The 13,389-nt window shown below is 33.1% G+C and overlaps 1 protein-coding gene across 1 annotated transcript; it reads left to right on the top strand.

Moving 5' to 3' along the window:
- The first annotated feature begins 2,135 nt into the window (after nucleotides 1-2,135).
- Nucleotides 2,136-5,572, top strand: LOC131624555 (triacylglycerol lipase 2-like). The gene is made up of 9 exons (XM_058895508.1): nucleotides 2,136-2,403; nucleotides 2,642-2,758; nucleotides 2,915-3,055; nucleotides 3,668-3,778; nucleotides 3,861-4,004; nucleotides 4,234-4,274; nucleotides 4,423-4,502; nucleotides 4,603-4,698; nucleotides 4,846-5,572. The coding sequence occupies exons 1-9, from the start codon at nucleotides 2,221-2,223 to the stop codon at nucleotides 5,169-5,171; spliced, it is 1,239 nt and encodes a 412-aa protein (XP_058751491.1). The 5' UTR covers nucleotides 2,136-2,220; the 3' UTR covers nucleotides 5,172-5,572.
- The last annotated feature ends 7,817 nt before the right edge of the window (nucleotides 5,573-13,389 follow it).

Here is a 13,389-nt window from a genome sequence, read left to right as displayed (position 1 = left end):
TTTGGACTTTGGACTTCCTCTTGTCTTTTAAATTTTTCTTTCCCTTGATCATCATCTTTCAATGATGTTCTTTCATAGATACTTGCATAATTGACAACCTACACTTCTACCTACTATCGGTTAATTCACCAAAGGTAAAATGTACGAGTTTTTCTATAGTTATGGTCTTTTCAAACGAACGTTTAAAAGATTTTATATTAAGGTTTTTAAAGACCATGCATATAAAAGACTAAAAGACTTGAGCATGCTTTATTACCTTTTGTATTGATTAAAAAGTACATATGTGTCTGTTTCCCTTGCAAAGGGCATGGACACTCAGAGGTTTTAATAGGTATATTACGATGTATGGGGGTTAGAGATTGTCCACAATAGCGAAGTCATGTATGGTGGTATTTTACGGTGGTTTAAAGGACCTACTCACGTGAGGTAAGAGGCTTTATAGATGAATGATGTGCTTAAGTATAAGTGTGTGGGGGTATAATCTATATGACTTAAGATATGTCTCTCCCCTCATGAGGGAGAAGTATTTATAGAGGCCTTTTGGGCCTAGGGTTTTCTCGAAAAGTGTCATCCCCCACCTAGTCAATGGTGGGTTGTTGAATCCCTATTTTCAAGGGGCTCATGAGTTAGTTAATGATCATGACTTCTCTCTGACCAAGAAACATCTTATTCCATGTTTTCCATGATTTGAAATTTGCGACAAGATTGATCCTATTGTTTTGAGTGAGACTAATTATCACACTGAATGGTTGGTGGGAGAGATAAGAGAAGATTGCGAACCTATGGAAGAAGACTTTGTTCATGAAAATGATGATTTAACTTGGTCTCAAGTTATCGATGCAAGTGGAGTTAATGAGCCTCTAATCTACACTAGGAGGTCAAAGCAACTTTGAGTTGTAAGTACATATAGGGGCGACAATAAGACAACAAGTGATGGTAGAAGATGTTTAAGAAGATGAAGAAATGGAAAATAATGAAGATGAAGAATTGGAGGAATATTTTTAAGAAGAAGACCTCTTTGATGATGATCTATGATTTCTATGTTTGTTTGAATTTTTATATAAAAGTATTAAGTTTGAATTTTAAGAAGTGATTTGATGTTTTGAATTTGATTGAGTTTTTCTATAATATTTTGAATCTTTATTAAGCAATATTCTTTGACATTTGAATTTATAAATCTTTTATGATTGTTGAGTTATTTGTTTAGTTTTACATTAAGTATATGTTTTATAAATTATTGATATAATTAGTCTAAAAAGTTATACTGATATCTATTATCAAAGCTTTCAATGTTACAATTCACTTTTCCTATGCTTCAATGATTAAGGAAGTTATCTGAAACCCTCCTATTCTCGACTAGATTAAGTGCATACACCAATTCTACTCTCAGTATTTTTAAGTATATAAGGGAGATTTTGTTTTGGCTTTCGCTGAATCTCTTTTTTGGAACTGCTCTCTACATGTTAAAATATGTGCAGTTTTGCATGCAATTGAAATTGCTAGGGAGAGAAACTAGATCCAAACTCCAAGCACAATTTGGTGCCTTGGCAGTTCAGAAACATATGAGCAACTTGTCTTAAGATTATTGCAAATATAACTTTATACATTCCTCGCATTTATAGAAAGGAAAATATTTTTGCGATTTTTTTTATTAATATAAGTCTAATAATTAATTCCCTTGCAATTTTTTATTTATTACCCTTGACCGTTACGAATGTTTTTGTAAAAAATATGTTTGATTTGCGGTTTTTTTTTAGATTCTCTAATTTTTTTAATAGGTATTCACTTATTCCCCAACCTTTTTGTGAATTTTTTTATTTTAATATATTTGTGCTTTATCAAGTGTTTAATTTTATGTGAAATCATCATTTTGAAGACAATTGAAGCCTGTAAAACAAATTCATGCAATGCTAACATAAGAAAACTCTTGACCCTAAATACAAACCCAAGCAAATGTAGCAAAACCTAAAAATAACTCTACTAATAAAAAAATTTCAAGCCTTTGAGTTATTAGTAAACTTTCATCACCTATATAAAAAACATTCAATTAAATTTTCTATTCTTTGCCAAGTTTTCCAGTTTTTTAGTTTCACCTCAATTTTCATCACCTATATAGAGTTTCCCATTTTTCCATTATATTGCCAAGTTTTCCATTTTATTTCCCAGTTTCTCTTCAATCTCACATCTTCTACAAAACAACATATCCAAAAAAATAAATAAATGAACTCCGCAGTTTTGACCCTCTTTATTTTAGTTTTAGCAACTCATTATCAAACATGCGCTTCTCGTTATTATGAAACTTGGACTTCAAAATATAATTTTTTTGGCAAGCCGAATTCTTTCAATAAGGGTTTATGCGCTGATTCAATCACTACCCAGGGATACGAATGCCATGAATTTGAAGTAAGAACACCAAACATGTATGTTCAACAAATTAAAATGCATAATTTGCAATGGTTTTGAATTATATAAATATATTAGAACAACCTATAGTTGATGATCATATGTAAAAAAAAATAATAATAATTCTATAATTTAAATTATTTTCATTATATATCATTTATGACATATTTTACTTGTTGAACAAATTTTTTTAGTACATGGTTAAATGTTTCATTTACAAATTATGCAATATTTTTAGGTTGTAACAAATGATGGATATATTCTTAGCATTCAAAGGATTCCAGTAGGACGATCTCAGATTAGTCAAAACGCGACTGTGAAGGAGCCCGTGATAATACAACATGGAATTATGATGGTAAGTGAGATCAACCCATCAATTATATATGTTTCAATTACTATTTTCATTCTTTCAAAATAAAATTAAATATTATATTATATTATGTTCTTCACGTAAATTAAGGAACATGCATGCATGCATGGTTTATTATTGATATCCTCTTGTTGTATGTAGGATGGATCATCGTGGTTTATGAACAAACCAAACCAAAACCTGCCTATGATTCTGGCTGATAATGGCTTCGATGTTTGGATTACTAATGCCAGAGGAACCAAATATAGTCGCAAACACACTTTCTTAGAACCCTCTAACGAGGTTTTTTTTTTACCTTAAAAATTAAAGAAAATAATTTTGGTGTTTTATTTGAATAAGTTATTCTCTAGTTGTATACATTAGACCATAAATAATTAAAATATGTTATATTTTCTCAATTAATTTATTACTTATTTCTTATTGTGATTTTTAGGCAAAATACTTTTTTTGATCTCTTATGTTAACTTCAGGGTTCATTTTGATCCTTTAACTTCAAAAAATGTCATATTGGTCCCTTAACTCTTCAAAAAGTGTTATTTTAGTCTTTTTTTTGTCATATTAGCGACTGATTTAGCGACCGATTTTTGAATTTTTTCGTCGCTAATGTGACAAAAAGGACTTAAATGACACATTTTGAAGAGTTAAAGGTCTAATATGACACTTTTTGAAGTTAAGGGACCAAAATGAACCCCGGGGTTAACATAAGGGACAAAAAGAGTATTTTGCCTAATTTTTTATATTTTTTAACTAACTGACCTAACATTTGTTTATCATGAAAAAAATTGTAGAAATATTGAATTGGTCTTCAAAATATTTCCATTTTATTTTTTCTTATTATATGTTTTATTTTATTTTTTATACTAACATTTGTTTTTCAATGTAAAAAAATTGTAGAATTATTGGAATTGGTCTTGGGATGAATTGGTTAGTGATGAAATGCCTGCTATTTTTGATTTTGTCTTCAACAAAACAGGGCAGAAGATAAATTATCTTGGTCATTCTTTGGTAATGTGACAAATAAATAACATTTAATATTAGTTATGTATTTAAATAATTTAATACTAAACTTCAAGACTTTTTTTTGTAGGGGACTTTGGTAGCTTTGGTATCTTTGTCAGAGGGTAAATGGATAAATCAGGTTAAATCAGTAGCATTGTTGAGTCCTATTGCCTATTTGAGAAATATGAAAACTGCAGTTGGAGTTATGAGTGCAAACTATGTAATCGGCAAGGTATATATTCTACTCTTTATATGGATAAATGCTTACAACACAAGTATTTAACAAAATATGTATTTATAAATAAGTTCACATTAATATATTTTTATAATAAAAAATAAAATATATTTAAATTACTTTTATATATGTAAATATTTTATATGTTATTTTTACTAATAAAACCTTACTAACTTGAGTAATTTTTTTACTAACTTGAGGATTTTTTATTTTTTTTGTAAAACAGAAATTTACTCCAAGGGACATTACTGAATTTGATCCCAAAGGGTAAGAACATTGAACTTACAATTTTATCATTAAAAAATTTTCCTTCTAATTCAAAGTCTATTATTATATAGTACTATAAAATTATATCTATTAGTATACCTTACTTAATTTAATATTTAATATTTTCTTTTCAACAATTATTTTTCAGACAAAGAGTCCTTGACTTTGTCAATGGTATTTGTGATCATTCTGGACTAAACTGCAACGACCTGTTTACTGCAATAACCGGTATGAATTGTTTTTTCTCTATCAAAATTTAAATTGACAATTTCACAAAAATAAAAAAATTAATTAATATATAATAATAATTTTATTTCTCCTATTTTAGGTGAAAATTGTTGCTTAGATGAAGCAGCATTTGTTGAATTCCTGAAAGTTGAACCTCAATCAACGTCAAAAAAGATGATGTTTCATTTAGCTCGCAGTAAGAATGTTACATCTAACCCTAACTGAAACAATTTTATAGTAAGAGTTCGATTACCAAAATTGTTTCGGTTAGGGTTTCAACTTGAATATATGATTCAAAAAATTCTAAAACTTAATAATAACTATATGTTATAAATTTATGCAGCATTTTTAAGTGATAGTTTGACGAAATTCGATTATGGGAGAGGACTTATAAACATGAAGCATTATGGACAACAAAACCCTCCGGCCTACAACCTCTCAAACATTCCTAACAATATTCCATTTTTCATGAGCTATGGTGGTCGAGACGCGCTCTCCGATGTTGTCGATGTTAAGAAACTACTTAATATACACTTTCAGAACCATGAAGCAGGCAAGCTTAATGTTCAGTTCATTCAAGAATATGCTCATGCTGACTACATGATGGCTGTGAATGCCAATGAGTTGGTGTACAAAAATGTTTCATCATTTTTCAAGCAGAAATTTTGACTCATGAATAGTTATGGTGCTTAAGCTTCTCAATTTTCCCTAATGGAATCTTAGAAAGAGTTACAAATTTATATATAGAAAAGTAACTAATTGCTATTGCTAAACTTAATGTAAATTTGTCTATAAATGTTAATATAAGTTTTAGGTGTTTTATGGGTGTTAGCATGTACACATACTTGTAAATTATTATTGGCCTTTTCTCTAAATGGTGGAAGCATTTCTCATGTTTGGAGTGGTCATACTCTAGACATTCTTATACATGTACAAACTCATTTGTATTTTTTTTTCTTGGATTAAAGTTCAATATAACTAAAGAAAGTATTATGTGAAAGTGAAAAGGATGTCATGTGAAAGTGAAAAGGATGTCAAATGAAAACAGTTATAAAGAGATTATGAGATTAGTTATAAGAAAATAGCTTTTAATATTTCTATGAATAAATTCTAGTTTTTACTCTAATGTTTTTCAACTCTCCAACTTTCAATATATAAATCACACAAATACAATGTGTTTAAAGTGTTTTACAAATCCATGTGATAATCCCAAAGGCTGTAAAATTTCAAGAATAAAATCATAGGAATTTTTCTCATTGCTTTTCACTAGAATATATACACCTTATGCAACTCGTAATTACAACAAGTGAGATAAAATCATATTTACAACTGCTGAAACCCTAATATTCAAATTCATCCCAAAACACGACCAATCAATGAATGGATCAGAGAACTGAATTGAATCGACTCGATACACTCAAATCGCTTGGTCGCTCGCTAGAAAACTGGAAGTAATGAAACATGTTTTTTTCTCTCATTGTTCTTACTTGAGATTTTAAGGCATATTACAAAATTTATCTACCTTGAATTCAAATTTATGGTGATGTCAATTTAACCATTAATCACATTGTTACTCTCCAACTCTCTGATAATGCTTAAACCTTGATCTTCAATTGATTTGATGAACATATCTGTTGAATCCTCTTTTAAGGTAACCTTCTGAACTATAATGTCCTTTAACTCAATCATGTCCCTAATCATGTCTCTTATAGGGTGATAAGTGTTAATTTGTAGTGCTTTTGTATATATAGTTTTGTGGCACTTATCGTGTTTTTGTGTAAATTCTGTTGAATAATCCTCCGTTAAGTGTGTAAATACGTTAAACCGGGAGATTTTCGATTCATTTCTCTTCTTCTTTGTGCATTTCTCTTTGGTTGGGTTTTGTATATGATTTTACTTTGAACTCGTGTATATTTGTTGATCATGGTGTTGTACAAAGTTTGCTTTACAGATCATTATTGATGTCTTCCTTAATCTTTTTGCTTTATGTTTGGATTTGGGTTGTTATAGACATATACCTCATAAAACTTGATTAGGGATGGATATCTATTAGTTCTATACTCTAGAGATAGTTTTTGGAGCTAATATTCGCAGTGGGTATCGAAGCTTAATGCCTTTGTGTTGTTTGTGTTGGTTGAGAGATCGTTGACGCGAGCAATACGGTTGTCTTCTCTGTTGTTTTGGTTGATTGAGAGATCGTCGCCGAGATGATATAGTAGTTCTCTCTACTTTGGGTTAGAAATGACTTAGGTTGTGAGCGATACTTGATGATATTGATGAGTATTGTAGGTTGAGCATAACTGTTCGATAAGTTTAAGTTTGTGAGAAGTAGATTATGTGCATGCCTGATAAGTCTCTTTTCTCTGAAAAATGAATTCTTTTTGTGTTGATATTTACTTTTCTGTTCTTGTTCTTTAAATAATTCAATCCAAACTCATAACTTTGGAAACTGTTGAATGGCAGTTCAATATCACTAATCTCTATGGACACGATAATTTCTCGGATAAATATTTCCAAAACTTTTGTTGCTTACCGCTTTACCGCTTCAGCATAGGGTGTGTTTAGAAGAGAAAAAGAAGTTGAAAAGAGAGAAAGATGTGATAAAGAATGTGATAAGAGAGAAATAGATGAGAAATTGGTTTGGTTGTTTTTTTAATAAGCAATGGAATTAATGGGAATATAAGGGATACTCCTCCCCGAAAAATACAAACGGAAAGCTCCTACATCTCAAAACACGAGAGCGGTAGAATATTCCAATAATAAAAATTACAATGATTTACCCACTTATAAAAAGAGCAAAGCCAACTCCAAGAGGTAAAAACTATCTCTGTCATACACTCGGTGAAACTAAAAGGCTCATATTTGAAAATCACCGCATTACGTTTGAACTATAAACTCCAAACCGTAGCAAACCAAATTACCGCCCCAATAGTCCTCTTGGTCAAGCATTTCAATTTAACACAATTGTGGAAGAAATCTACAAACTCCTCTAAAGACAAATCCGAACAAACTTCAAGCCATATAAACACTCTACCCCAAATACAGAAAGAAACCTCACAAGATCTAAACAAATGCAATAATAATTCTTCCTCCGATAAACAAAAAACACAAATAGAATCATTACCATCCACCAAAATACCCCTTCTCACCAACTGATATTTAGTTGCAATTTTATTAAGGATAAACCTCCATCCAAAAAAATAAAATTCTTGAAGGAACTTTAATCTTCCAAAGATGAGATAAAGCCAATATCGTGTTATGATTAATAGGCGGCCCCGAGAGCTTAGCTTTGAAGCGGTCATAACACGATTTAACCGAGAACTTGCCATCCAGATTTGATCTCCACTTGAAGTTGTCCTCTCCGTTTTCCTTCACACTGTGTTGCTGCAAAACCGCACACAGTTCCTGCACCCGAACAAACAGCGGTTGCCCAACAAAAGCAATGGCAGCAGCGCTGCCAGCACCAAACAGAAGCTCTATGTCCCGACTCCAAATCCCTCCAGAATGAGTACCTGCATAATTGACAGCTTCCAAGTAATTTTGCGCCATTAAAAATAACTCAGGAAATGCTTCCATAATTGATTGCTGGCCCGTCCAATTCGCATACCACAATGGAATATCAGCCTCATTTCCTACGTTACACGAAATCGCACCCGCAAAATGATTATTATTGAGGTTTTCATAATTATCCGATAAAATAATATCTCTTCACAAAATGGAGTCTTTCTTTTCCACCACCTAAATATCCCTAATCAAAACTTTCAACTTCGGGTTACCGTATGCAGCGGTGATATAGTTGTGTTTGTTGACTTTGTCTCCAAGCTCAGTGATTCTGTCCTCATGAGGAAGATTTAAAATATTTCCAAATTCTTCTACTAAGGGATTTATCTTATGCCATCTTACTTTGATTTGAAGTATTTAGTCGGTAAGATGAAGGTTTGAGAAGAAAATCTCTATAAGAGATGTATAGATTCTTTTTGAAAGCATACAAAGAAAGTAGGAGAGGTGTATTTCTTCAAAGGTTGTGAAGAATTTTCATTCTTTGAAATCTTTTAGAGCTATGGTAGGAAATCTCATAAGGGTTCGTTTGGCAAAGTGTAGAAAGTGTCTTATTTCTTGTTGTTTGGTGATGAAATCATCAGTGAGAGGGCTAGAGGAGAAGCTTAATCTTCTTGGATTCATGATGATTTTGCAAGAGTAATCTCACAATATGCAATGAAAAAGAGTGATAGTAGAATACCTATTTATATCGTGCCATCTCAAGATTTGAGTGTATATTCTAATCAAGCATTAAGTGCACTGTACTGATTGAAAATCAAATCAAAAGCCTTTCTTTTTTTACTCTCCTAATTGATTAGCTAGTGGATCTAATCAATTATATTTATGATTATCTCCATATTTTGTAATATCTTTATTAATGTTGGGATTTAATCTTATTGAGGTACAGGGCATGCTTCGATTTGATCTAGAAATATGTATTTCAAGCTTTTCTAATTAATTAGCATAACATGCTAATCAATTAGGCTTTTGCAGCTCAGCCTTCTTTATGCATTGTTGGGCCTTATGTTGTCTTTTACTTTTCAACGCCCCTAAATGTTACTTTTTAACACCCCTTGGTTAGAAAACACTCTTTTATCAAGAATTATTTATAAGTATTTTCCAAAAGGCAAGAACACCTTACGATATATCCTTCTCCAGGCATCATTGGATGCGAGAGTTGGTAAATCCATAAAATGAATAAGTCCATTATAGACTTATTCGTTCAACTAATTATTTCACATCATCACTTTTGAGATACCCTTGAATATTTTTCTTTGGTCATAATGGTTGACATTTTCCATCATCGTTTATCTTCGGGATTGAAAACGTATCTCCCGCGTTGGATGCCTTTGAGCATATTTTTTCTTCTTCGTTCTAAGAAGATTCTTTCATGTTTCTCTCTGAGGTTGATGTCTCTCCTTCTCTTCTTTGTTCAAATGTAGAAGAAACTTATTCATCTTCTTTATCGATTCTTGAACAAGATAATCTTTCATTGGATGTTGAATCTTCTAAATATCGTTCAACTACGGAGTATGCTCTTTTTAAGGATTGCACAGGATTTGTTTGATAGGAGCAAGATGGGGATAATGATTCTTCAGTTTGGATTCCCTCATCTTTGAGTAGTTGAACCGGTTCTTTCATCTTCTTTATGATTTCGTTCTTTCTTGATTTTTCTTGAAATTCATGAAGACTCTCATCTATTGATTTAAGGGTTGGATTAAATTTTCAATTCTTAATTCTTAGATATTTTTTAGTAAAACATTTTCCAACAAAACTTCCTATATTTCTAAATTTAGAAAGACATCCATGACTAGTATATACATCTTCTTCGCTTCGTGTGTTCATATAATTGTTGAAAGTATTTGTGGGTAAATATTTTTCTATATATCGTATCCACAGGGATAGGTTTAATATCACTGCCATTCTATAACAAATTATTTTAGTGAGAAAATATAGTTGATGTTTGTTTTGTTATTTCAATTATGCTATTAAATCTAAACAAATAGTAAAGCTAGAATGCTGAAACTTGATTAACGATAAAAGAGATATGTTGAGCCTTAGGGTTCATCAACCTATTCCTATACAACATATTAATTAAATCATAAGTGAACCATCATTTGAATCATCATCTTCATATATCCTCAAACTATATCTCATGTCTGCAGATCAAATTAGATAAACTTCTACCGGTATGAGATTCGATCTCTCAAAATATCAATATCGATTAAAGTAATAAACCACGATAGTAATGAAAACTCATTCACAATTCCATCTCTGCAAATTATGAATGAATCAATAAAGGAACCTAGGGCAAAAGTTTAACCTTCTTTTTCGATCAAAGATTTGTAACACCCCACACATAATTGACTAGTATATTATGCATGAAACGTTAAAACTGATATTGAGTACATACAAAAGCCAAATATATATAAGAAGATCTACATTGAATACAACATGGAAAATCTACTAAGAAGCATAATACATGAGTCTTTAATGGATCTTGCACAGTGGAATGACAAAACCAACAAGGTCTTCGAGCCAACACCACTTCTCTGTCTTCAGTCCAAACCTGCTACTGACCAAACGCTACTAAACTCCACCTGAAAAATATAAGTTGATTGGGGTGAGATTACTAAATCTCAGTGAGCCCTCTTATCCTATGGGTCCACTCGGATCTACAGGGTACATGCATCAAAACCGAATCCACCATTAATTCGAGGTTTATCCTCACATCCGGTACAAGTACGGAGAAAACAAGGAATCGTCCATCATAGGACTCACACAAATATATAAACAAACAAGTATGCAAACCCGCATCCATATACGGGGAATCCAGAAGTGTAAAAATACCTCGGGTTAGATTATGGAATCAATGCACCCTCGATGAGTAACCCCATGCCTATTGTCAAGGGACTTGTACAAGCACACTGCAAGATGGTTAAACGGGTTTGCACAAGCCTAAATGGCCGCGAGATGACCTTAGCCTAATTGGCGTCATTATCCCATTAACCTTCTTCACGCAAGTGAGTTACGCCGAGTACAAACCGCCACCTTGACGCATGAGCCCATCGGGCGAAAGCCTAGTGTTAGTCTACTTGACCTCACTAGAGGTGAGTTACCGACAATGTATTGGCCTAAGTGGCCACATAATCCCACCATACTGAGCACGCAAGTGTATTAACGCCAAGTGAGTAAAAAGCCCCGTACGGCACTCATGAGCACACTGCAACGGTAGCTCAGGTGCACGTCATATCGAACAATACACATGATCGGACTATTCCATTAGACCGCACGGTCCGGGAAGATACCTTAACTTCATAGTAAGAGGTACATCCCAACCTAACCCTCCGACCACTTCGATTCAAGCATACGGAAATATGACATAATGTCAAAGTCACACACAATACAATCAATCCCGAATGTTTAATCGAAACAACGGGCTTTAGCAATTATTCATGTTCCATCACATTGCATTCATAAAAGCATTAAGGAACAATTAATAGTAGTTACACCATCACATTCAACTTATGCATAATTCACAATTTCCGAATAATCAAACGGAAGTACTAAAATTTAATGCTTAACAATGTCGCATACCATCAACAGGTACGCATAATCGAATAGGGAGGAGTCCGGTTACGAATAAAAACCAGAACTGCACTCAAGGGGTAAGAAATAGAATTCTGCAATCAGCATCTTCCGCTTAGCGGCCTCACGTCCGTTTAGCGGACTCGCGATAATCTGGAGAATTACAACAACATCCGCTAAGCGGCCTGAGTCCGCTTAGCGGGATGGCGATTCTGCAGAAAACGCAGAAGTCATCAGACCTGCGTTTGGGTTTCTCCCACCCCTCAAACCACCTGCATGCAATCATTAACAATATATGCAACCAGTAGCTATCACATACAACTAGCAATTATCATATAAGCATGTTTTAACATCATGGATTCATGGATTATTTCTCACAATCCCTAACCCCAAATTTAACCCTTGCATGCAAATTCCCCAAGCCACTATCTAAGGACTCACCTTGGATTTAATGGAGGTTAAGATCATGTTCTTGCTGCCATTGAACTTCCTTCTTGACCCAAACTTCACATTCAAGCTAGCCAAATCCGCAACTCCCTCTTGCTAACTTTCAGCATCCATTGATCAACTTCAAAGGTGTTTATCTCCATCAATAAACAAGATATGAGTGCAAAATTTATATGCAAACTGAAGAGAATTTCGTTAGTTTTCCAACGAGACCAGAATCGTTACGATCGGAGTTACGAGCAGAGAGTTATACCTGATTTAGTGGAGGCTGCCATTGGAGTACGAAAATGGAATTATGAACTTCTTTCTCCTTTGGCTCATAAGTTCTTCCTCTCTCTTTCCTTCATAAATTCTGATCTATAAGCCAAACAATGTCTTAAGCTCATGCAACCATGTTTAATGACCAATGTGCCCTCTAACCATGCCAAAATAACTAGTTTGCCATCTAGTTATAATCCAACTAATTCCTTTAATAATTCTTGACATGTGAATATACACAATATCCATTAGATTGAAACAAGACCAAAGTATCCTTGCATTACACAAATAATCAATTAAAGAAAAATACCGGTGTCGCAGAACTGGGGTATTACAAGATTTAACAATAATTTAACATAAAAATAAGGTTTCTTATTGATAATGAATTCAAACAATTATTCACAAGAATTAATCAGTGATATTGCATAATCATAGGTTAACTACTACCTTAAACTCAACAAAAGAGAATTAGCTCTCCATAGACATGAAGAACACACAAGGATTGATTGAGGAATGCATCATGATTAATAAAATCGCTTGAATTGATGTAGAATCATTCTCCAATGGTTTTGGGCTGGACACGCCGTGCCCGCGGCGCGGCACGTAATCCCGCGGTGCGACCCAAGGTAGAGGGTTTGGGGCGGCGCGCTGGATTCCTTCGCGGCGCACCTTGTTGGAAATTTCTCCTTCTTGCTTGCCTTTTGATTCTTCCAGCTTCCTTTCCTCTTCATACCCTTTTAAAGCTCCTTTTTAGCTCCAAACCTGCATCAATAGTACCCAAAGTGATTCGATTTGCTTCACAATATGAGTTATACATATGTAATTCCATTCTTACTAAAAAACACATGAAACTAGCACACTTTGTTTACGTTTTAGCTCAAAACTTGGTTATAATAACCCATGAAAATACCATAAATTCATCCCTAACAATAATCTTGCTTGATACTACGAGAAACTCCATATATTTTTTATAGAGTATGCCATATTTCCTTGGTGGTTTTATAATGGCGAACATCAAAGAGTTTACTATCATCTAAAGACATTATTATAAAAT

This window comes from Vicia villosa, unplaced genomic scaffold, assembly GCF_029867415.1.
Source record: "Vicia villosa cultivar HV-30 ecotype Madison, WI unplaced genomic scaffold, Vvil1.0 ctg.000135F_1_1_3, whole genome shotgun sequence".
Taxonomy (NCBI): Eukaryota; Viridiplantae; Streptophyta; class Magnoliopsida; order Fabales; family Fabaceae; genus Vicia; species Vicia villosa.
This window is presented reverse-complemented; position numbering and strand designations above follow the sequence as displayed.